The following is a 25,592-nucleotide window of genomic DNA, read 5'->3' as shown; positions in this document are numbered from 1 at the left end:
TCCCAGCCCCCGAGGGGGGTTGAGGGGGATGAAGAGCTGGAGCCTAAGGATGCAGGGACTCTGCACGCTGCGGATGGGGACGATCCGAAGGTAGTTCGGTTGTTCCATAGGGATGAGCTAGGGCCCCTCATCCCGGAAATCCTGGGGGAACTGGGAATCCCACTTCCCCAGGTAGAATCTCGTCTGGGTCAGACGGATCCGGTTGTCTTGGGCCTCAGGGGTCCCTCGTCGGCGTTTCCACTACATTTCTCGGCATCGGATTTGATGTTAAAGGAGTGGGATACTCCGGATTTGGGACTCAAGGTAGCTAAGGCTATGGATAAATTATATCCACTGCCGGAGGACGTTTTGGAACTTTTGCGCCTGCCAAAACTTGATTCGGCGGTGGCGGCGGTTACCAAAAAGACCACCATCCCGGTAACGGGTGGTACGGCTCTCAAAGATATACAGGATAGGAAGTTAGAGGTTCAACTGAAGCGTATCTTTGAGGTCTCGGCGTTGGGTATCCGGGCCGCGGTTTGTAGTAATTTTTCGTTGCGAGCCGGTTTACGCTGGGCACAGCAGCTGTTGGCGAATGAGTCTCTATCGACAGAGGAGGCGAGACAGGCGAGTCGTTTGGAGGCGGTCATCGCGTATAGTGCGGACGCTTTTTATGATCTTCTGCGCACTTCGGCACGGACCATGGTCTCTGCAGTAGCGGCGCGGCGACTATTGTGGCTTCGCCATTGGGCGGCGGATGGTACCTCCAAGGCTAGGTTAGGCTCTCTTCCCTTTAAGGGGAAGTTGCTCTTTGGTAAGGAGTTGGAGGATATCCTAGAATCCTTGGGGGAGAATAAAGCGCACCGTTTACCGGAGGATAGATACCGCTTCCGGGGTGCTCCAGCCGCTCGGTCGCGTTTTCGTGGGGGCCGTAGAACTCGTGCGGCGAGAGGATCGAACTCTTCGTTCCGTCACGGTGCGGCCCGCCAACAATCGTACTCGCAGTCCTTTCGTGGGCGTCGCTTCGGCCGTCCGGGTGCCGGTCAGGCTGTACAGGGCAGTAAGCCAGCACAATGAAGTGAGGCCGGTCCGTTCCTCGGTTCCTCCGGTTGGCGGCAGGTTAAGCCGGTTTTACGAGGAATGGACCAAGATTACGTCGGATCAGTGGGTCCTAGAGGTGATAAAACACGGCTACGCGTTAGATTTTTCACGCCGTCCGGCTCCGGCTTTTCTGGTGTCCCCTTGCGGGTTTTCAGAAAAGCGCCGGGCGGTGCGGGAGACTCTGGCGCGGTTGCGCGACCTCGGGGCCGTCGTTCCGGTTCCGTCCGGCGAACTCCGACAGGGCCGGTATTCCATTTATTTCGTGGTACCCAAGAAGGAGGGGACGTTTCGTCCCATCCTCGACTTGAAGAGTGTCAACAAGTGTCTAAGGGTTCCGCGTTTTCGAATGGAAACTTTGCGGTCCGTGATCGCGTCGGTCAGAAAAGGAGAGTTTATGGCCTCTCTGGACCTCACAGAGGCGTACCTGCACATTGGGATTCGACGGGAGCACCAACGGTTTCTCCGTTTTGCGGTACTGGGACAACATTACCAGTTTCAAGCGTTGCCATTTGGCCTCGCAACGGCTCCGCGCACGTTCACCAAGATTATGGTGGTGGTGGCGGCGAGACTCCGCCAGGAGGGGCTGTTGGTGCATCCATACTTGGACGATTGGCTGATTCGGGCCAAGTCGAGGACTCTTTGTCAGCTGGCGATTCAGCGGGTGCTGCACCTGTTACGCTCACTGGGCTGGGTGGTCAACCTGGCCAAGAGTCATCTGGTGCCGTCGCAATCCCTGGAGTATTTGGGGGCGGTGTTCAACACGTGTCAAGGCACGGTGGCCCTAACGCAAGAGCGTATCCTCAAGCTACAGAGACAAATTTGCAGGTTGTTGAACAAACCGGTCCCAGTGGTCTGGGACTATCTGCAGGTCTTGGGCTCTATGAACTCCACGCTAGAGTTAGTTCCATGGGCGTTTGCACATATGCGTCCCTTGCAGTCCGCGTTGCTCTCCCGGTGGAGCCCGGTTTAGGAGGAATTTTTCCTCAGCCTGCCGTTGACCCAGGAAGCCAGAGACAGCTTGCCATGGTGGCTCTGCCAGGAAAACTTGAGTTGCGGGGTTTCGTTGGAAACTCCGTCGTGGACGGTGGTTACCACGGATGCCAGTCTGCTCGGTTGGGGAGCAGTCTGTCTCGGTCGAGCGGTTCAGGGAACATGGTCGGCTCGGGAGGCGTCGTGGTCCATCAATCGGTTGGAAACTCGAGCGGTGCGATTGGCTCTGGTGAAGTTCCTCCCGCTTCTCCGCGGGCGTTCCGTCAGGATTCTGTCGGACAATGCGACTACGGTGGCTTATATCAATCGTCAGGGGGGAACCCGGAGTCAGCCGGTAGCGGCAGAAGCTCGGTCGTTGATGATATGGGCGGAGGCCCATCTGAGCAGTATCGCGGCTTCCCACATAGCCGGGGTGGAAAATGTCCAGGCGGATTTTCTCAGTCGGCATTGGTTGGATCCCGGGGAGTGGGAGCTCGCGGAGGCCGCCTTCAGGCTCATTTGCGATCGGTGGGGCACACCAGCGGTGGACCTGATGGCCACATTCCGCAATGCAAAGGCTCCTCGATTTTTCTCTCGTCGCCGGGAGACGTTGGCGGAAGGAGTGGATGCACTGGTAGTTCAGTGGCCGAGGGATGTGTTACTTTACGTGTTTCCTCCGTGGCCGCTTATCGGACGGGTGCTGCGTCGCATAGAGCAGCATCCGGCGGAGGTGATCGTGGTGGCTCCAGAATGGCCAAGAAGGCCCTGGTTCGCGGATCTGGTAAATCTAGCGGTCGAGGGGCCACTTCGGTTTCCGTTTCTGCCGGATCTCCTCCATCAAGGGCCCGTTTGTTTCGACCTGGTGCATCGCTTTTGTCTAGCGGCATGGCTTTTGAGAGGCAGCGGTTGAGCTCTAAAGGATACGCGCCTTCCGTGGTGTCCACGCTGTTGCATTCCCGAAAGAAGTCTACGTCTCTGGCGTACATGCGCGTGTGGCGACTGTTTGAGACTTGGTGTGTGCATCGCGGCACAGCGCCTACCCGGACGACTATTCCGGATATTCTGCTGTTTCTCCAGGAGGGGCTGGCTAAGGGCCTGTCCTGTAGTACTTTGCGGGTGCAAGTGGCAGCGCTAGGATCTTTTCGGGGGAGAGTGCACGGAGTTTTGGTAGCGCAGCATCCGGATGTGGTGCGTTTCCTTCGGGGGGCAAAACAGTTACGCCCTCCGTTTCGTCCTCCGTGTCCGTCTTGGGATTTGAATGTGGTTCTTAAAGCGCTGTGTAAGGCACCGTTTGAGCCTCTGCGACACGTCACTCTTAAGGACTTGACGCTCAAGGTGGTATTTTGGTGGCTATGGCATCGGCGCGGCGGATTTCTGAGCTGCAGGCTCTGTCGTGTCGAGAGCCTTTTCTGAGGATTTCGGATTCGGGAGTCTCCTTGCGTACTGTGCCGTCCTTTCTACCAAAAGTGGTTTCGTCTTTTCACGTCAATCAGACGGTGGAGTTGCCATCGTTCGGTCAGGGACAGTCTTCGGATCCCTTAGCTAGGGACCTGCGGAAGCTGGATGTTCGGCGCGTCTTGTTACACTATTTGGAGAGTACTAATGTGTTCAGGGTCTCCGATCATCTGTTCGTCCTCCATGGTGGTCCCCGGCGAGGTAAAGCGGCTTCCAAGACTACAATTGCTCGTTGGTTGAAGGAAACCATTCGCTCAGCGTATCTGTTGGCGGGGAAGCCGTTGCCGGTGGGTCTGAAAGCCCACTCGACTCGCGCCCAGGCGGCATCCTGGGCGGAATGCCAACATATTCCTACAGAGGAGATCTGTAGGGCGGCCACTTGGAAGTCAGTCCATACTTTTGCCCGGCACTATCGTTTGGATGTGAAGGCGCCAGGGCCATCGGGATTTGGAGAAGGGGTGCTTAGAGCAGGCCTCTCCGGCTCCCACCCTCAGTAAGGGAAGCTCTGGTACATCCCAGGAGTCTGGACTGATCCTGGTACGTACAGGGAAAAGAAAATTAGGTTCTTACCTTTTGCTAATTTTCGTTCCTGTAGTACCGAGGATCAGTCCAGAGTCCCGCCCAGTATTGCGATTGTTTGCCGGGAGAGGATGTGTGGTCTGTGTGCTGTTTTTTGCTGAAATATGTTTGTTTGTTGGTTACCTCGAGTTCGGTACCCAGTTGGGTGGAGTTAAGCGTCAGTTTGGCTTAGTTTGGAGGTAATCTTCAGTGTTCTTTGGGTTATTGTTGCGGGTTATCCTGCTACTTTGACATTCAGTAATACTGCCAGACTGTAGGTGGCACCAGCCTATATGTAGGCGGAGTTTTTTGTTTATAAACTTCTGTCTCCATCTGCTAGAGGGGGGGCAAAACCCAGGAGTCTGGACTGATCCTCGGTACTACAGGAACGAAAATTAGCAAAAGGTAAGAACCTAATTTTCTTTTGCCAACCTCCCCACCTCCGATTTCTGCGCTGCCTTGAGTTGCCATGTTTGTGCAGAGCTTTCGTCATCGTATGCTCCCCCATAAAGGATGCTGCAGTGTCCTACGACAGCATGGGTTTAATCCAGTTGATGAAAGCTGCCTTTTAAGCTTCTGTATTCTTACGAGGTCACATATTTGACCTCAAAGGTCATATTTTTGATAGTGGTTGCAGCGAGCTGCAGGTCTGGGTGACTTATTCCCCTTGCACTAAATTTCCTCAAAACAGGATGCCGGTGCTTTACATCCACCCTATATTTCTGTCCAATGTGGCCTTGAACTTCTGCTTTCATCATCTGTTATCCTTCTGGCATTTTTCTCGCACTTAAGGAGAAACTGAACATCATTGATGAGTTTCTGGGTATTTTGTATGTCCAAGTTACGATTTTGATTTCTTATTTTATTCATTTTCTCTGTGTGCTGTCCATTTTTAAATTTGCTGAGAATAGTTCTGATTCTGTAATTATTTTTTTTTTTTATATCATACAACCACCTTGAGTGGTGGTCCTTTGGTGGCCTGAAATGGTTGGCAAGCAGTTTGTTGTTTTTTTTTAAATGTCTTTATATAAATTACATTGCAAAAAGATCTGTCACCTTCTGTCTGGAGTAGACTAAAGGTTGAGAAAGTCCCTGAAACTTTGACACCAACAAACCTGGTGTTTACAGGGGAAAATTACACCGTCATGCCCTGTTATACAGTAGGCAGTTTGTTCACATTCCATGTTTCTCACTGGCCCAGTGGATGGTGCGCGGAGCTACGTGCCTTCTGCCTGTCTACAGTTCAGCCGCAGTGATGAAGCTGGGCAGGGCAGGCCTGAAGGTGGCAACCAGTGCTAGCCTGCTGAGGTGGAAGCACTGTGCGTCCCATCTGTACATTTTGAAAGCAGGAGAGGCAGCAGCCTGCGCAGGCACAGGATGAATGAAACCACTAGGGAAGCAGCGAGAGTAACGGGGTCTGTGCAGGCCGCCTAGATTGGGAGCACTAGGAAGCCCACGTCAGCCAGTCGTCATTTTTGATGGGCCTTTTCATCTAGTCTCTGAATAAGTAGCAGATTTCTCATCTTGTCCTTTTCGTGGGACTGACTTTGAGAGGGGCACGGCAGAGCCCATGCTATGCAGGTGAGCTCGGCTTCTGCATTACAGGAGACTTCAAGGATGCGGTGTAAGAGTTTAGTCCTGACGTTCACTAAATGCCATTGTCTTGCCGCTGCCTCTTCTCAAGATTTATTGGAACTCAAGGTGCAGCCTTGAGAATAAAGTGCAACTTCCGCCCTCTTTAAGGCTGCGTTTCTGTTGGCTTACAGCGTCGGAGGACGTGAAATTGCTTACCAGAAACGTTTTCTCCTGCCAGCAGTTCGGTGGCATCATGCAGCCCTCCTGCTGTCCCTTGCTGCCACTTGTTCTTTATCACTTTCTCTTTTTGCTAATAATGAAACCGACTGGCATTTGATCAGGGCATTGGACCTGCCTATGCAAGCTCAGAAGCTTTTTCTGGAAATTTTTTACTGACTTTTTTTTCTGTGTGCAATTAACATAACATCTTACATATAACTTCATTGAGCTGCTGCTGTTTGGGAGCGATCATTAAACTGCTGAAGGCGTTTAAGTAGTTCTGGGCTTGCTGATGAGTCCATGTACAGATGTACAATAAACAGGGAAGTGTTCAAATATTGTCCCATTACAAGCTGGTATCCAGTGCTCTTCCCCGAGAGTTTGATTTTAATTAGGGTGGGTTCTTTTTACAATTGCTGCACAGTAAATTGTAAGTTGATTCATAAATTGAACATAAGAAATGTCCATACTGGGTCAGACCAAGCATCCTCTTTCCAGCAGTGGCCAGTCCAGGCCGCAAGTACCCAAACACTAAGTAAAGTGTGTTTGGGTTCTTGTAAAGTGGCGCAACTTAAATTCTTTCTCTGAAATGCAAGCTCACGGGTACCTGGAAACAGGCTTTCATGCAGCAAGGCCTCCATGTGTCAAGCTCGTGAGGGGGGGGTGCTGCCAGGGAGTTAATGCTAGTAAGCATTACTGTAGGTATTGGTGCATAGCCTAAAAAATCCCATCCTCCATCACACGTGATGAGAAGAGGAGCCGAATGCAAATATCTTAAACCTGACTCCTATCACCTGCAACATTACGCGGGTGCATGTGACCAATCTGAGGCCTAATCCAGTCTGTGCGGTGTGGGGCTTATTTTTTTATTTTTTTTGTGGGTAAATAATTGTATCCACACTTTCTCAATAGGAGGCATCTCTTTCTACCTGACTAGAACGTTTCACCTGGTCAAAAACACTGCATCATCCTTAACGTGGCTCTTCATACAACTTTTTCAAACGGTTTTGCTGAAACCTCTTTCTGAAATGAAAGGTACTTGATTTTTATTTTTAAAGCTGTTTTGTCTCTGTCCCACCACAGCTAAAGATCAAACCCTTTGGGCCTTCTTTCTCTTGGTGCGGGGGTTCTCTTCTTTTTTTTCATCACGGTTTCTTATTCTGCGGAGGTTGGGTTGCCTTCTCACTGCTGCTTTACCTCAAGCTGCATTTTGGTGCCGTTTTTGTTGGGGCTTTTATTTAATCATTTGGTGTTTGATATCATTTTATGTTGGCATGTTCGAGGTATTATCTATCTTATGTACAGTGCTCACATGGCCTGCAGCCCTGGCTTCTTTTAGTTAGTTATATTTTTAAATCTACGTTTTCCCTCTTCTGGCTTAAAAACCAGCTGTGTCTCTCTTTAATTATTTCTTTGCAGGCAGTTATGCCGAAAGTGTGCTTTCATGTAAACCCTTTTTTGTGTGATTTTCATAAAGCAAAATAAAGCCTTGCTCCTAGCTTTGAATAATTTTTGGATGGTGTCTGCAGGTGGACTTGACTAATGCATAAACAAATTTCAGGGGTAGCGTAGATTCTTGTTGTCTAGGCTACATGGAAATATGGAAGCCGCGTGACTCCGTAGATGGTTATACTTTGTGTTGTGTTTTTTTTTTTTTTTTTTTTATGTAAGGGGTTTTTTTTGTTTGTTTTTTCTCTTTTTGCATGTGTGTGTTGCAGCTCATTCGAATTTCTGTGGCAGTATGAATGTACAAGAGTTTCTCAGGGAGGATGGCCAGCTCGGTGTAATTGGGGAATCTTTGTGTAAGTATGGCATTATTACATTGTACTGTCTTGCTGCTTTTGGGATTGCAGGTCTTGACGTTACAGTAGGATGTTGGTTTCCATGCTCAACATATTTTAATAATTATATCCAATCACATGCATTGGTTACCTCTTTTTATGTTCAAACTTAAATCAGTACTCCGACAGATCACTCTGTTTGATACATCTGTGACAGCCTTTGCAACCGATACCTTATATATGGACTTTGTCGGCAGATTTGTCATTTTGAGAAATGCTTTCTTTCTGTGCACTTTATTTTATTTTTCTTTCCCTGCTTTTGTTTCATCTTTGTTGGCGGATCCTTGGCATTAACTGCTTGTTACCACAACCAACAGGTGATGACTGTAAAGGGAAGAAGCATCTTGAAACACACACAACAGTCCACATGCAGTCCTCCAGGTCCAAAAGGATAGCAAGGACCTTTTGGCACATCTTTTCTTATGCAGGTTGACTTGCACCTTCTTCTTCTTTTGCTTTCCCTCTCGTCTTCATCAGAAATACTAATGAATTGTGTATGGATTGCTCTAATTTGTTTTGCTTTGCTGTGCAAAAATCAATAATATACCCTACTAACCGTGGCTTTAGACAAAGCAGAAACAAAACTGCATGTTGGCTTTTGTGTCTCCAGTGCCGTGATTGGGACTCTGACCCTTATTATCTGGTGTTCAGGGATTGGCCACAGAGCCAGTCTTTTTCTCCTTTTTAAATAACAGTATTATGCAGAGTTTTGCAAATACATTAACAGCTTCATGCAGTACGTCTCTAAAAAGATAACATCCACTGAGAAAAATTGTAGTAATAACTTTTATAATGTTGCCTTCTCCTTTTAGTCTCTCTCGCAATAATCCATGTTCTGGAGGGGGAGGGACAACTTTTGAACACTTTGTCCACCATTGAAAATTGTTGTTAATTTGGATTAAATAGTGCTTTAATGAAAACAGAATTTAATTAAGCTCCGCAATTTAGTAGGTTAGGAACATGCATACATCTCTCTTTGGGCCAAATGGCCTTGTGTTTTGTTTTGCGGTTTTTTTTTTTTTTGAGAGCTGTGAACTATCAAAGTGCAGTTGAAGGAACAGGTGGTAGTAGCAATATCGCCCAATAATGTTTTCAAAACTGGAGTTGCAAGTAGATGAAGTGAATTTTCCGGCCTCAAACTCTGTATTAGCAGAGATTTGAACTTGTGTCCCAGAACTTCTGTAGGCTCGTGGTTCGCTGTTCTAGCCAGTAGCCCACTGGCTGAAAATGTATTTGTTTTAAATGTAGGTGCACAGCTGCTGAGCACTGTGTGGGTCTCGGCTATCAGTCGCACCTACAGCTGAATTTAGCTTGAAGCATCCGTCGTCTTGCTGTTTCTCTCCGATGCTACCTCGGAGGCAAACAGGAAGCTGATGCAAGTATAATAGGACTGGCCAGGGTTGTGATTGACCGATATCAGAACCCCACAGATAAAGGCTTGTATAACACAGCTTAACAATCTTTCGTCTGCAACTATTGTGCAGCATCCATCTTCTGGATCTGTTGAAAGGGGACGCTTCAGCATAGTGGCCACTTTTTTTTTTTTTTTTTAACTTAATATTGGCTTTTTCAGTTGTTCCTCTTGTCCTGAGGTTTGTGCATTTTGAAGATTTTTATTTCTTTTATTTTTTTAAAAGACTCATCAAATCGCCTTTGTGGCATACGCACCAGAATCCTCAGGCCTGTGCCTTCCCTGATAAGTTGCCTTATGCCATTTTACATTTATGATGGGATACCAGAGCAAACGTACATGTTAGATACATTTAAAGCTATGAAAATGAGGAACTATGCCTTTCTCTTTGAGCCAAATGAGAAATTATTCCTGATATATTTTTTTCTCACATCATTGAAGCACTATTGTATTCTAGTCTTTTTTATAGGGTTATACCACAATAAATAGAAAGCTATACAAAATGCTTCTAAGCTGCTTACTTCCCACTTCAGACGTGTTTCCCCAAGGACTTCTAGAAGTAAAGCTTTATCAGCTATCTTGGTCTTCGACAGTGCTTTTGCTGCAAATATTAGTTGGTGTTTCTGCAGAGCATGTATCCATACACTCTTAATCTGTGTTCATAGGTTACTTTTTACTACAATCCTTGCGAACTGTGGGATCAGCAGGATGGTTTATGTCCAGGAAGATGTTGTCATTTCTTTGGTTGGCCATTGTATCTCCAGGTTATTGGTTTTGCTTTTTGCATGGTACCATGCACCTCTTCTCTGCATATGCTGTGCGCATGACCACAAGAAGCATTTAGGCTCAGCATGCTGGTGTTTTTCATAATGAAATTCATTCTTTGCTTTTGCTACTTAACCTTGTGAATGCAAGCAATCTTCATTCAATATAGAAAACATATGTTTAATTACATAATCACAAGCAGTACTACATTGCATGTGTTAATTAAAAAAAAAAAGTATTGGCTGGCTGGTTCCTTTTTAATCAAAAACAAAGTCTTGTATAAGCTTTATGTATAGTTTTATATCCAGATGTATGCAATTCTACTTGTGCATGGCATTTAGTTGGTATACTAATAGTGATAAGAGCATGTAAGTGTTTGTTTTTTAGTGGGTTATGTTGTAAATGGCTCCATTACATGCAGATCTAGAACTGTCAGCCTCCGTAATCATTTATTCTGCAAAACATCTCCTGAAACATGGGCTTCTGCTTCTGCTGCTCCTTTCTCTTCATTACTACATGAAGCTGCATTCTCAGCTGATTGATTGATTTTTTTTTTTCTTGTTCCTGTAGGGAAAGCTGCCTCAGGAACATTCTGGTGGCTTGGAACTGGATGGTACCAGCTTGTTACTTTGATTTCTTTGTTCAATGTGTTTTTTCTTACAAGGTTAGTCATTTACAGAATACCAGAACAATTTCCTTGCAATTTTTAATTTTAAAAAGTCTGGGGGCTTTTTTTGTTTTTGTGGGTGGTGGTGGTTGTTTTGTTTTTTGGAGTTTTTTTTGTGTCCTTAAGGACTTTATTCTTCTGGATGTCTGGAGGGCAAATATCAGATGATACACCAACTACAATTGCTTATAAAAGCAGGTGTTTTGGAAGATAATGGGCACAAAGGAGAATGTTGCACTCTTTTTTTTTTTTTTTTTTTTTTTTGGGGAAAAAAAATTTGGATTGGACAGGCAGAGTAGCCACCAGGAGTGCCAAGCCCACAAACAGTGATTCACCCAACCACTTATGCAATTGCATTCAAATATATTTGTTCCTGCTGCAGTCTTGATAAGTCTGAGTTGGCATGCTGACAAAGCCATGCATGCCAGTTTTGACACATTAAAACTTTCTACACTGGGAGTTGGGAAATAAGAAACCTAGCTGGAACAAAACCCTCTTCTGTCATCTGATATTACAAATGAATCTGTCATTTTTTTCAAAATATGGTAAGCAGGTTATTTTCCCCTTGAAAAGCTATTTTTAAAAAGCAAATGCCAGGGATTGTGGCACTCGCCTTTGGAAAAAACTGCTTTGACCTACCCTAACTGATAATTCTATCTGTGACGTCTTATTTTTTTCATAATTTAAACCTAATTTTCCTTAAATTCACATCTTTCTTTCTATCACATTCTAGCTGCCTGCTTCATGCAAACCATAATTTTAGCAACATCTTATATACGAGAGAGGATAAGGGGATATTTGCATCCTCCTCATACTTTAATTATGTACACTTAAGTTACTGTGATACAATATAACAATCTTATAAATAAATATGGTGAGTCTTGATTTACAAATGAAAATGTAGAATGCTTATTCCCGCAAGGAATTAAAATTATGTTAAAAAAATATATTTTTTTATGTAGTATTATGCTTTTAAAGATGTGTGTGCTAATAAATATACTCTTATGTTGTAACCCACTTAGCTCAACTGGTTTGCTATAAGCACACTATTAATATTTTAAAATAAATAAATCTTACATGGAGTCTTTAGACACCTAGTAGTCTTGTGAAAGCTGTCAGCCCCACACAGTTCAAACAATCAGGCCGATAAGAAAAACACGCGGGAGAGCTGGCGAGCACCCGCTCTCCCGGCGCGCACACAGGCCACTCTCTTGGGTGCGCGATTCAGGAGGGTGGCCTATGCAAATTAGGGCCCGCGATAAAAGGAAGCGCTAAGGACACTAGTGTGTCCCTAGCGCCTCCTTTTTGACAAGAGCGGCGGCTGTCAACTGGTTTGACAGCCGGCGCTCAATTTTGCCGGCATCTGTTCTCAAACCCGCTGACAGCCACGGGTTCGGAAAACGGACGTCGGCATAATTGAGCGTCCGTCTTCCAACCCACAGGCCGATTTTTAATTTAACTTTAACTTTTTTTTTTTTTTTACTTTTGGGGCCTCCGATTTAATATCGCTATGATATTAAGTCGGAGGGTATACAGAAAAGCAGTTTTTTCTGCTTTTCTGTACACTTCCCCGGCGCCGGCAGAAATTAACGCCTGCCTGTATCGTGCAGGAATAACTAATAGGGCCATCAACATGCATTTGCATGTTGCGGGCGCTATTATTTTCGGGGGGGGTTGGAAGCGTTTTTTTGATGCGCTATTACCCCTTACTGTATAAGGGGTAAAGCTAGCGTGTCAAAAATGCGTGTCCAAACCTGGGCTAACAGTGCGCTGCACCGGAGCGCACTGTACTGTATCGGCCTGTGTGAAATGGCCGGAGCGGTGCCAGACAGGGAGAAGATGCTGGTGATCCTCCTGTAGCTTAGCAGGAACATTGCTTTCAACCATACCTTCTCAATCAGACTTCATGAATATTGCTTTTGCTTATAGCATTCATGGACTCATTTATACAGACACCACTAAAGACCCTAAAAAAATTAAACCCAAAACACCTTATAACCTCCAGAAGGAAGCACTTTTTTGGCACAATTCAACATTAAGAAGAGCATTAGTGAATTTGTGAGAATGAGATCCTATTCCTGTATACCCTGGCTTACGAGGGGGGTTAATTCCTGTCATGGGATGCACAAAGTCACCCTGTGAGAATGTGTTTTATGCCTGTAGATCTGCAGGGGAAAAGTAGAGAGTACACTCGTATGCCTCCCTAGAGGTTTGGGAGATTTCTGCGGATCTGTAGTCCACAACCTTTTTCAGCTTTTTGAAATCCCATCTTACTTACGGATCATAACTTGTGGTTTGTGTGCGAATCATTTCTGGGATAACGGGTTATTTTCTGAGAAATAGGTCTGCAAAGCTTAAAGGAGTTAAGTTGGATCAAAATGCTGCTTGCTGACTTTTTTTTACCTGGCATTTCAACCGTTTCTGCCCATTCATATGGACAAATACGGCAATCACTGGGGGGAAAAGAACTGAAATTTGTGATCCATGATACACAAACTAGATTAATTTTTCTATGCCAAGTACTGGATCACAGATCAAAGGGTGGCCTCTGATCATTGCAAAGTAATTAATCTGTTGAGAGAAGATTGGTAAGCACCAGAATGAAATGTAGAGGCTATTTTTATTCTTTCGAATCTGGTTGGATTGAACACATTAATATACAGTGTAAGTGGCTGAATTTCTGTTTCCAGATGCCTTCGGAAAATAGTCAAGTTTTTGTTGCTGCTTATCCCACTCTTACTTGCGTTAGGTGAGTCCATTTATTTGCATTTGTTGCTCGGGGCATATGAGACCAGTTTAGATTGCTGGGTGGCATGCGTTCGGCTGCTGGTGAAGCCACCTTGGTGACTGACGCTTGTAATGCATCATGAGAAATGTTCCCGTGAAAGAGCTGAGTTTATATATATATTACAAATATCGTGTTTCTAGTCTTCACTTTATTTTCTCTTGTATCTTTTGTTTTCCTTCCTCAGGTTTGTGGTACTGGGGCTTTGAAGGTTTGCTTTCACTAGCTCCCTTCTTAAACGGCACAGGTATATTTACAGCACAACGGATCGAGGAGCCTGCATCTACTCTTCTGCTTGACCCTGTTGTCTCTGACTCCGATTTGCCTCCAAAAGTAGGTTTCATGTCCTGTCATGAGCAGTACCTTTTTTTCTTCCCCTCCGTTTTCGCCTGCATTACTGTCAACACAATGTTCCAGTATGTCTTAATTGCAGCTATTGTTTGGGTTTGGTTTTTTTTCTGCATTTTTATTTTTATTTTAGATTTAACTCCTGCCTTTTTTTTTTTTTACTGGTAGCTCAAGACAAGTTATAATCGGGTACCGTTGGTATTTCTTTGGCTGTCCCCAGAGGATATGCAATCTGAGTACCTGGTTATATTCGGCTTCCTCCCCATTCTGGGTCTGTAGAAAACAAAATTAGTAAATCAGGCCCCACGTTTGCCCCCCCAGACAATGGAGGGCGGAGTGACTTGCCCAGGGTCACAGGGAGCATCAATGGGCTGCTCTACCCACTAGGCTGCTTCTCTACTTTTTATATGGCATAAACAAGAACTCCCACCTGGAGGCTTACAACATTTTAAATATTATGCAGGACGAGTGTACTGGTAAGAGTTTCACCGTATATTAAAGAGAAGGCGACAGCTGAAAAGAGGCAAATGCATTGCGCTGTTCAGTTTGGTTTTGGGAGGGGGGTTTGTGTGTATAACTTTATTTGCATATGTTGTAAATATACAGCAATCGAAGTGACAAAGGAGAGCAAAAGCCACAGTCTCAGACTCTGTTGTATGGCAGTGTAATAAGAGAAGCTGACGCTGCTTATGAAAACCAGCAAAGGGTTATTTAAATTGTAGAAGAGCAGTGTGGGGAATAGTTATTGAAGTAGCTGTAATATACAGCAGACAATCATGCCCTAGGACATGGGTTTTACCCATCAGTTTGCTAAAACTCCTTATTAAAGCCTTCATTTTTTTTTTTTGTCCTTCCCTTGCCACCCCATGCCATCTGTGGGGGGGTCAGGGGGCCACCCTTTTAACTGAAACACCGAACTGATGATTTTTTATCAGAGCAGGGGAAAAGGCGGGCAAAGTATCAGAAGAAGCAGATGGAAAGCTGGGATAAAGAGCGGATGCTAAATTACCGCTAATTAAAACATTTGCTGGTGCTAATATATGTCCAGCTTGAGAAGGGGGGCGCACCGGGTGCAAGCCATGCTTAGATGCACAGAGCGTGTTTTCTGTCGCTGTTCAGATTCCTTGCTACAGTCTCGACACTGCCAGATACGACGTCTCTTCCTGTGGGTTTCGGAAGCCTCTCTGCAGACTTGGTTCTCCTCCGCTATTATATTACCGATTTTTTTTTCCATACCCTTCAACAAGACCTTGGATGGTAACGTTCAGGTTATCTGCTTATTTCAAAGGCTGACCATCCGTTTGATTCTGGTCGCATAAGAGAGCTAGAAAAGCAGCTCATCCTTCTGTCTAGCAAGTGCCACCATCATGATGAGGACTACAGTAAAGTCACCCTGCTGCTTCAGAAACTCCAGGAGCAGGTTCAGCACATGAGTGATAAAAGTGTAATGTCGGCCATGATCATGAATATAGTAAATCAGCATTTTCAAGGAGCGAAGCCAGACGGGGTGGCGGACACAGTGGTAAGTGACAGTTTCTTTCATGCCCGTCCCAGACATCAATTTCTTTAGAGTACACGGATAACTGTTTTGTTTTTTTTTTTCTTTTCTTTGGGCATTTATTCTGCAGAGTGATAAGTTTAGAGCAGAGCTTTCCAAACTGTGTGTCACCAACATGAAAAGTTTGGAAAGCTCTGGTTTAGAGTATACAATCATAGAAAATCTGTTGGTTTGGATTTCTTGTTGCACCTTTTGTTATACAGATGGACTCTGATTTTTCTTTTTCTTAGTAATTGTCTTGTTTAATTCAGATTTTTAGTACTTGTCTTACAAATTTTTAAAATCCCTTTCCTCGGTACTTTCTTGTCAGATGGTCTTTTCATGAAGCATATTTTAAAGGCACTGCAAAGGTGTGTATTGCCCTTCATTTCACAAAACTGTGCATATGAGAGAGTGCCTCTCGATTTCACACCAGGAAGCTGGCAAAATATTGACTTGGAGAGGCTCCGTTTTACCAAAACCCTTAACCGCAGCAAGAACAGTGCACTTACAATCCACTTTAGTTGTGGGGTGTTTGGCTTTTATGTCGAAGTTGTTTGTTTTTTTTATTAATCGGTTTTCTTTACAATATGTAAAATCAGCATGAATAATACAACACCAAACAGGTGAAACAATATCTCCTTCCCGTACAGACTGTATATCGCTTCATCCAAATCTTCTTGAAAGATATTAGACTTTTTTTTTTCCGCTTTTCGCACTTCAAAGTGGATTACGTTCAGGTACTGTAGTCTCCTATCTCAGGGCTGCTGAGCACTCCACACTACAAAGCCCCCAAAGTCTCTTGTATAATTCAGACATGAATGCGCGGTAGAGCTGCTCTCTTCTGCGCATTTGCAGCACGTCGGTCAAGCCTCGTTTATCTAGTTAGATTTTGGGTAAATCTCCAAAAGGAAGTGGAAGAAGCCTGCCTCATCTGTTTATGTAGTAGAGTGAGGTATGCACAATTCGGATAAGTCAATATCCACACGCTGAGAGTAGCCAAAACATAATAATCCTTTATTCGAAGTTGAAAACGCAGCGGTCCAGACGTAAACTGCTCTTTTATTTAAAAAAAAAAAAGTCAGTCCCCTGACACAATTTGTTTCGCAATCGAGCTTCATCAGGAGGGACAATAAAATTTCAGATATGCTGAATTAGGGGAATATAAAGTGACCAACGTCCGCTTTGAGCCCACTATTTCTGCATTCATAAAGGAGAACCTCCCCTCCTTATCCCTCAACTTTATTCAACACCTTCACAGCAACCCCCTTATGAAATGTTCCCACTCCACGTCCTGCTCTTCAAACAGCTGAAAAGAAACCTCATCTCTTCGTCTCAGATGTGTGTCCTGAAGAAAAATAACATCGGCTCGAGTCTGCACTGCTTTGTGAAAAAGGAGCTGCCTCTTCCTTGAGATGTTCACAGGCCACAAACATTTAAAGAGAGAATGTAACTCAACAGCCATAAGTGCCATCAGGAATAATAAGCAATGCCCGTCAACTCCACAAAGAACCTCTCCCTACCCCCTCAAACTAACAAACCCCTCGCTCCACTCAACTCCCCCAACTCTCCCTGTATGATATCCCAGCCCACCAACCCCTCCCCCCCCCTTACCTAAAACCCAATAAACCAACACCACCTCTGTTCTCCCCACCTACGCAGAGATGGAACCCAGGGAGGAACAACGTCCTGACCAAGACAGCTGCTGTCATTTAAAAAAAATAAATAAATAAAAAGGGTCCCATAAAGTCAAACTCTGATGTATCCGGCAAAATAATAAGGCCACCTTGATCGTTCAGCGACCACATCTCACCACCAGAGAGGTTTCAAATGTTCATGCTTGGTGGAAAGAAAAACCCATTTGACATCCCGAATCCCAGGCATGGTTCGGTTTTCACTGGCTGCTGGTCGGGTGATAGCCCAGCCTTACGCAATGCCTCGGCCACGTCCCCCACCGAGTGAGCAGTGAGGTTAGTTCCTCTCACCTTAGAGGCCAAACCAAATGGAAGAAGCCAGCAGTACCTAACATTTTCACTTCTAAGCTTGGCAATGTATTCTGTCAGCTCCCTTCTCTGTACTGTCGTGGAAGCCAAATCATTATAAATCTCCAACTTATGCTCTTCCCACATGAAATTGCCTATAGTTCTTGCTTTAAGAACAATCTTCTCTTTTAAAGGGAAGGTCTCTAAAACAGATCAATCTCCTTATTCCTTCAATTCAGGCAAGCCCTGAATGCAAAAATTATTTCTGTGATATCTGTCTTCCAAGTCTTCTGACTTATTCAGAATCTCGTGCTTACCCTCCTCTAAATTTTGTGTGATCTTAGCATCTCTGCTTAGTTCCTCTGTTCAGTGCTTCGCTTTGTCTATCCAGCCTCCGATCTCCACCACGTCTGCTTGTAAGACCAGAAATTAATTCACTGAGCTGACATTTTGCTCCCACAATGTCTGTCCGGAGTTGCTTGAAATGCAGCTTTAAATTGGAGCGTCTCGCCCTTTTTGGTTGCAGGCGCCATGACTTGCTCTTCCTCCGTGGCCCATCAGTATTCCCTCTCCCACATGGCCACGTTGCAGCCTCCACGCTGCAGTCCTCCTTACCCCGCTGCCGAGAGCTGCTTCATTGCTGCAGTTTGCCGCCTCTTGGACGTAGTTGCTGGGCACTGAGAATCTTAAAGCACCCGGGAGGCGATGCCATTCACTCGCTGAAGCATGCCAAAAGGGCTGATTTGTTAAGTTTACCGCCAGAGCTGCAATCTCACTCAGCCATTTTAGAGGCTGCACCACTTCCTCCTCCTTTTATGTAGAATTTTAAGCAAAGTGCATGCACACAAAGTAACGGGGGAAAATATGAGCAAATCGGGTTGAATCAGTACCAAGCACAGTCTAAGGACAAAGTGAAGATAAGGATGTGCAGTTGTTTTCTTACTTTGCATGCATACATTTTTTATATGCATAAAATCAATAAAAATGTATTTTATGTACATAACTAACCAAAACAAAATTAAAACAGTAATGACATTAAAAATAAAAAGGAATATGATTTTTTTTTTCTGTGCCCACCCTTCACATAGTTCAAAGTTTGTCATGTGAGAACCAAAGAAGAAACTGGGAGGTTAGGGTAGAGTGTTAGCTCCTTGAACGCATGAAATTTGGGATATATTTGGCGAGGCTGGGAGGGGGGAGTCTGTTCAGTAGTAATTACTGAGCGCTGCCAAGTGGAGGGACCTAGGTTTGATTCAGAGGCCAGACTTCTGCTCCCTGGGCCAGTGTAGCACTGCTCTGAATCCCACACACAATGCCTGTTCGGTTTCTGGTTGCTGATCCAGAATCATTACTCAGAAAAGCTTCCGGATTTCTTTAAGCATTTATAGTGACAATAGGTCGTCAAGGCCTTTTATTTATTTATTTTATGCTTATTATTATCGGTGTGTGAATTTAAATGCACCTGAATCTTCAAGAAGCCACTGAGTAGGGATATGCGGCGTTTACTCCAAATCAGCGGTACGTGCGTACCTCGCATCTCATTATTAAAAATATGCGTATTATCTGTTTTCCCATGAGGACTATACAGTCGGCGAGGTATGCACGTACTGCCGATTCGGAGGAAACAAATGCACATCCCTACCACTGAGTACCTCAAGACTTCAAAATTGTTCTTCTTTGTTTGTTTATTTATTTAGTCCAGGTGTATTGAAACCCTTGTCTATCCAGTTTTAATCCTGTAAATGTTAATACCCATCAACTTTATTTTGTCTAAGCCGCCGTTAATTTGTCCACCAAATAACTGTTAAGTCTCTTGCAGTTTTTTGCCTTGGAAATTAGAGGGACACAAACCATAACCCACATAGAGCATTATCGTGTTGTGATAGCTTGTAGAATATTTGTATTGAAGATGACGACTTTGTGCACAAATGGATATATGTACCTCATGTCAACAGTATATAGCTATCTTGAAGTGTGCATAGAGCGAAACAAGGATACTGTAGATCCTTGATAAGCATTACTGTGGATCCTTGATAGGCATTTTTTAGCAACCATTTTTAAAAATATACTGTAATCTTGATTTGTATGTTTAAGGAATTGGTTCAGGATATTTTTTTTCTTTTTAGTATCTTTTTAATTGAGATTTGACATTTTATAACAGAATGAGTTTTTATAGCTGGAAAAGACATAAAACAGTTATACACCAAATATAATTCCAAGGAATTAATAGTCACAAATTTGGTTAATTAAAAAAGGCAATGGCCCAGTGTATATATTAACTACTGTCTACTGAATAATGCATGCAAGTCAGTATTTGGTACTGCTACACAGCGCACTGTGGCATATTACAACTGTTGGTTTTGAAATACCAGTCTGATCAGTAGCCAAATATTGAAAATAAATGCATCTCAAGGCATTCACTGTTTAAAAAGCTAAAGATTTTACTGAAAGATCTTTCGTGCTCTAGGCCAGGGGGGTTCTCAACCTGACCCTTAGGTTTCCAGGATGTCCCCAATGAATATGCATAAGATTTGCTTGCACTGTTTCCATTGTATGGAAATCTGTTTCATGCATATTCATTATGAATATCCTGAAAACCTGACTGGCTAGGTGTGACACAAGGACTGAATTGAGAACCCCCTGCTCTAGGCTGTTGACCTCTCATTTATGTTTCTCATTAAAATAATAACCTAAGAGGTGCACAGAGAGTCCATGTGCCACCACCATCATGAGGGTAATTCACTTTTCCTCCCCTCCCCTAGTTCAATATATTTTCTAAAAAGACTTCTGAGTTCATCACTTTGCATGCATTTTATTGTAATAGTGCAAATTTGTACAAGCCGCATTTGTTGTAAAATTTACACAGTATCCTGAGCATTATTTTTGCAGTAGCTTCCAGGCTAAAGTCAATAGGATCAGGTGTCTTGGGCAAATGTAAACATTGACACTAAATGTTTTCTAATTAACCTTTCCATTAGTTGGGATTCTGCACAGATAAGCAGTAATCCTAGAATTCCATTGTTTCTGGAAGATGTGACTTTCTTTCTCTATGGTAATCTCTTAACCTCAGCTCTATTTATTTGAATTATTTAATTAGATACGTGATTTCCAAAGAGCTCCAAGTGTTGCACAGTATAAATAGGAATACATAATGCATCACAATACAATAAACACAAAGCAGGAAAAAAATATCAGCATGTACGCACGCTGCAGAGCATCAAATATTTAAAAATCTTTTTAAAAAATTACTTTACTCTGTTCCCTAAAAAATTTTAGTTGTCAACTGAGAGCATGAATTCTAAATTTTTTAACCACTCCAAACGAGCATGAAATTCCTTAATAACTGGATATGTTTAACATACCATAGCTTTGCGTTCCTGTGAATACGCAATCCAAAATGCTTAAGTACATCAGTTGCCCACTTTAAAGCAAAATCTGCCCAGTTCTGCAGTAAATTGCCTAATGCTTCAGATTTATCAAGACTTAATTTAAAACTGGAGAAGCTGCCATTTGTAGAGCATACCTCTGTTGTAACGGACTGTGCATGGATATCCTTGCCTCTCCTCCGGACGATATACCGTAGCTTCCTTGGAACTCTGTGGTTTTTGGGCCTGTAGTTTGGTCTAACTTCTGTGACCTTACAGTCCTTCCAGGAGTCTCTTTCAGGCTGAGATGAGGAGGGCTACCTTACCACAATATGTGTGTGTGTATATTAGGCTTTCTTCTGTACAGCTATGTATGGGGGGGGGGGGATTGGAAAAGCCATTAACAATCATTTTTCCCCACTGATTTTTGTTTTGTTTTGTTATAATAGTGAAATTCCCAGGAAACATTAAAATAAAAATTGAAAACAAAAAGTCTGTATATATTGATCAGCTGCTTAGTTCATGCACAGAGAGGACCTGTAATGGTTTTCTAGTGAAAATTTCATGTTCACTTTTGACTAATAGATGTTCCTTTAAAACTGACTTTCAGGCCATCCACCAAGAGTACAATTTACGTGTCTTGAAGCTAGAAGAGCTGCTGGGAAAGTTGTCCATCAAATCAGAGGTATGAAAGTATGATTACGTTCCCCCACCACTACCTTATTCCTTCCAAATCACAATGCAAGTTTGTATAACTTTCGTCAAGAACAAATATGAAATCCTCTCCATATCTATTCTTGACTGTTTGTTGGGGAAACTTTGATTTAGTAGTCCAGGTGCTGTATGTATATATCCTCTTAAGAAACTTTCCACCCATGTCCAGTTTCTATATCTAAAAGCTTTAATTTATTTGTTCCATGGTCCTGTGGGGCTATAGGCTTATTTTTAGCAGGTTCTGCTTAACTATTAATGTGTTCATCCCTAATATTGTCTTCAACAAGTTAGACAAACGTTGCACTTAACCCATAAAAGTAGATTAAAAGGGGTGAAAAAATCAGGTGCTGAAATTTTTGCCTGTTTATAGGAAGCACATTAATAGCAACTGTGGTGTTTGGTTTGGAACAAAAGTTGTTAAAAGATTTAATCTACATTTTTTTTAAAAGGTGTGCAAATTTGAAATTAGTGAGGTCGATTCTCAGCAGGCGAGAAAGTTACCCCCGGTAAAGTTACTTGGATAACGTTGCCGGAGAAGTGTTAAGCTGGCTAACTTTAGGACGGGGAGCTTTCCAACCAGATTTAACCAGCTACCTTTTTCCGACTAGCACTGAATACCTGTATTCACTGATTAGAATTCAGCCATGCCACTGAAACACCTCCATCATGGCAAAATTTTGTCTGGATAGGGAGTCACCTGAACAAACTTTTAGTCAGTCAGCAGGAGGAAGGGTGGATTTTCAAATCTCAGATTTAGTGACAGAGCCTTTCAATAGAGACATCGGTGTCTTTTATAAAATATTCCTTTTAACATTGTGGGGTTTTGTTTTTTTTTTTTAGTACCTCTCGTCTGTATATACATCTTACCTGCAAGACAATTGATATAAAGGACTACTGTCTTATAACATTTCAAATTGTTTAATATTTATATATCAGAACAATCCCGGTGGTTAACAACTCAAAAACATCCATAGGCTGGCCCCATGTCTCAGGATGCAGTGCTGTGCGATGGCGGATTATGGCTCAGATTCCCCAGCCCTTAGGACTGATTGAGGCTGAGCACAGCACAGAAGTGGTGCACTCGGGCCTGGGGAGGGAGGGCGGATGGCTGTTGCCATAGTGGCAGTACTTGCCAGCCAACAAATGTCATAGAGGATGCCCCTTTAGACCCGCAAGGATTCCTGCGGCGACCCAGGCACGCCAGTTAGGAAGAGGGTTTGCATTTATGTGCATACTTTGCAACTTGTGACCATACACGAGTACACTTTCAGGAAAATTTTGTATGCACAGAATATCGGGTCTGACTTGTGCAGGGATTTGGTGGGGTAATTTTCAAAGTAAACACAAATGCCAAGTTCGCTTTAGAAATTGATGTAACTTATGCATATAATTTATGTGAGATGTTTGAAAATGACTGCTCTTATGCTTTTATATTTTTTTTAGGAGCTCCAGAAAGAAATGGAGCAGACCAGATCCAGAATAGTGAGGTAGGCATTTATCTATTTGTCAGGCTTTGAATTAAAGGACCCCATTTGCTGATTTCAGACACCATTGTCTGTACTGCATTCTTTGTGAATCTGTTTATACTGCGATCGGCATGTCCCAAGTGGTCGTCCATCTTTTATATTGTGTCCTCGTGCTGCGAATCCCCCGCTTAACGTGCGCATGGAATGCTGATTCTCTTCTGCTTCCTGGACTGCTTTCCTCTTCCTTCATTCGCACATGCTCCTTGGCATTGTCACATCACCTCTCTATCCAGGAATGTGGCTGCTTGCCCACCTAAAGGTTAAGCTTCTTTTACCCTGTTAATTTCCTTTTGAGAAATTGTAAATGCAAGCTTGAAAACCGGCTTTTCTCAGAAGTGAGTATCCTTACCAGTTGCAATGATGGCTCATGACAGCGAATAAAATCTTTAAAATGATGAATACTGACCTCTAAAGGTTTGCTTCCCAGATGTTCAGACCGTCCAGTCTGCTTTGCTTTGTACCATTTAATCATTTATTTATTTATTTATTTAGGGTTTTTATATACCGACATTCTCGATATACATATCGAATCAAGTCGGTTTTTAATCATGCCATGCTACTGCCTTTTGGAGTTAGTAGAATTGTTTCCTGAAGGTGTAATAGTTATAAAGAATCAGATCTCTCTGAAACCAAACAAATCTAAACGGAGAAGAATTCCGTTACTTAAGATTTAAGATGTTTTGTAGGCATGGCGGAATGGCCTATTACTCAGAACATAAAAACTTCCCATACTGGGGTCAGTCCAAAGGTCCATCAAGCCCAGCATCCTGTTTCCGACAGTGGTCAATCCCAGCATTGTCCATAATCCTATCCGGGTGACGTGTGAGGTCTGCCACCTTTGCACCAGCAGGCTGGGAACCAGGAAAGCCAGAGCGCAAATTCTGCTGATGCTCCTTGTGACTTTGGGCAAAAGTTGCTTCGCCCTCCATTGCCTCGAGCTCAAACGTAGAGAGTATGTAATTCGCCAATGAAAAGGCCCGAGCTAAATCTTGAAAAGGCCATTCGGCAAAAATAATGCATCCAGCTTGGGTATAGTTGACACTTCTGTCAAGGTGTACTGTATTGATTAATAATATCAAGTTATAACTTGCATTCTTCTTGATTATATATTTTGTCACCAGTTGATTCAATTAAAGAGCTATTTTTTTTTTCTGAAAATATACATGACTACACAACCCATTGTGAAAGCACATTTACATTTTTAAAAACTATTTTCCTTGGTGCCTCAAAAAGGAACAAACTATTGCACTGACAACATTTATTGTTTGAATGTATAAAAAACCAACCCAGAAACCAGATGTCATCAGACAACACTGTTAATGGTAGCTCAAGCTTTCAGGTCCATTTGCAATTAGAAATGTTCAAATGATGTCTAGCAGCTACTGTCTGTCTCGAAAGTTTAAGTCTCTCAAGTTCTCTTCTGAAACGTTTTCATTTTCCCTTTACTAGAGGAGGTGATGAGCAGGATCAGCACCTCATGAACAAGATTAACCAGTTGGAGCTGGAGCTGGCGCAAATTAAAACTGATCTGCTGGACTGGCAAAGTTTGAAGACGAGCTGTGAAAAAGTAGATATCACAAATGAAAAGGTACGCCCTGCATTATGGAAAGTTCTCTTGGATTTTCTGTGCATACTCAAATGCACGTTAACAGAAATGGAAGCTTGGACCAGTGATCATGCAGAGAATGTGTCCACGTGTGTGTGTGTGTGTGTGTGTGTGTGTGTGTGTGTGAACAAAAGAACATGGGGGGGGGGGAGGAGAATGGGGAGAAGGGCTGTGGTACATTATCTTGAGAATAAGGTACTTGGCCTGTTCCCTTCATTCTATTGGTTTCCGTACGGATCTTGCTCCTGGGGGGACTGCGCACAGAAATGCAAAATTCTGCAAACTTTATATTGTTTAAAATAACACGGCATACATCAATTTTATTTAAAATTTAATATAGAAAAGTTATTACTCAAAGATGCAGAGGTTTGTTTTTTTTTTAAATATTTTGAGCAGAATTCCCCTAGAAGTACATCGTAAGAGTGTCCCTTTTATCTTCCTACTCCCTTGGCCAGAACTCTCTCACTCTGCCCTCTCAGCCCCAGCTCCTCTACCCTCTGCTATCTCTCCCCTCCAGGCTCAACTCCTTCCACTCTATTTCCACCCCCTAGCCCTCCACTCACAGTTTGGCCCCTAACATTCCCCATCCACACCTACCCTCATTCACGCTCACAAGCTTAGTTTTCTTGCCTTTCACACTGGGCCTTCTCTGTCACTGGGCCCGCTGATCTTTGCCGCTAGCAGGATGGGTTCCACTCGTGGCCCTGCTGCCTCCCTCATCTTCAGCCGAGAGCGGGATGGGCTCCACTCATGGTCTGCCGGGTATCTTCAAATTCTGCATGAAAAAATGAAACTCTGTGCATATGGGGAATGCTGTGCAGAATTTCCCCAGGAGTACTATCTGGTTAGGCTAAAGGTGCTTGGTTGCATGGGGATTGAACAGTCTGCACTTCATGGAAACTGGCCAAAAAATGGGAAATGATGCAAAGCAAATTGCATGAAATCTACACCAGCTTGAGGGCATTTGTCTAGCTGACTTAAAGTTGGCTAAGCTAAAATGCCACCTAAAGGCACCCTGAGAAGTAGAAAAGGACTTCTAAAATTGAAGGTTTATTTTTTTCCTTCTGCAGGCATGAACCAATATCTTTTATTGCTATGTACCTGCAAATTGCATTTCAGCCCTACCAGCCGTGTTAGGTAGCTTAGGTTAGAGAACCCCTTGTACTGTTAAATGTTAACCTGCTCCTTA

At 43.6% G+C, this 25,592-nt stretch overlaps 1 protein-coding gene across 17 annotated transcripts in view; it reads left to right on the top strand.

The window, feature by feature from the left end:
* SUN1 (Sad1 and UNC84 domain containing 1) overlaps positions 1–25,592 on the top strand; it is a 106,586-nt gene that overhangs the window by 54,632 nt on the left and 26,362 nt on the right. For 7 of the 17 annotated variants that reach the window (XM_029577084.1, XM_029577093.1, XM_029577086.1 and 4 more), the window contains 11 exons: positions 6,769–6,891; positions 7,575–7,658; positions 8,015–8,125; positions 9,774–9,872; positions 10,444–10,537; positions 13,231–13,289; positions 13,513–13,658; positions 14,962–15,195; positions 21,168–21,242; positions 22,715–22,758; positions 24,247–24,385. In XM_029577084.1, the coding sequence (XP_029432944.1) occupies positions 6,769–6,891; positions 7,575–7,658; positions 8,015–8,125; positions 9,774–9,872; positions 10,444–10,537; positions 13,231–13,289; positions 13,513–13,658; positions 14,962–15,195; positions 21,168–21,242; positions 22,715–22,758; positions 24,247–24,385 (1,208 nt within the window). The remainder of the gene's footprint in view (positions 1–6,768; positions 6,892–7,574; positions 7,659–8,014; positions 8,126–9,773; positions 9,873–10,443; positions 10,538–13,230; positions 13,290–13,512; positions 13,659–14,961; positions 15,196–21,167; positions 21,243–22,714; positions 22,759–24,246; positions 24,386–25,592) is intronic. The other 10 variants (XM_029577091.1, XM_029577089.1, XM_029577090.1 and 7 more) reach the window with 10 other exon arrangements.

This window comes from Rhinatrema bivittatum, chromosome 14 (genome assembly GCF_901001135.1).
Source record: "Rhinatrema bivittatum chromosome 14, aRhiBiv1.1, whole genome shotgun sequence".
In the NCBI taxonomy this organism is placed as follows: Eukaryota; Metazoa; Chordata; class Amphibia; order Gymnophiona; family Rhinatrematidae; genus Rhinatrema; species Rhinatrema bivittatum.
Note: the sequence above shows the minus strand (reverse complement) of the source record. Positions and strands in the feature narration are given on the sequence as shown.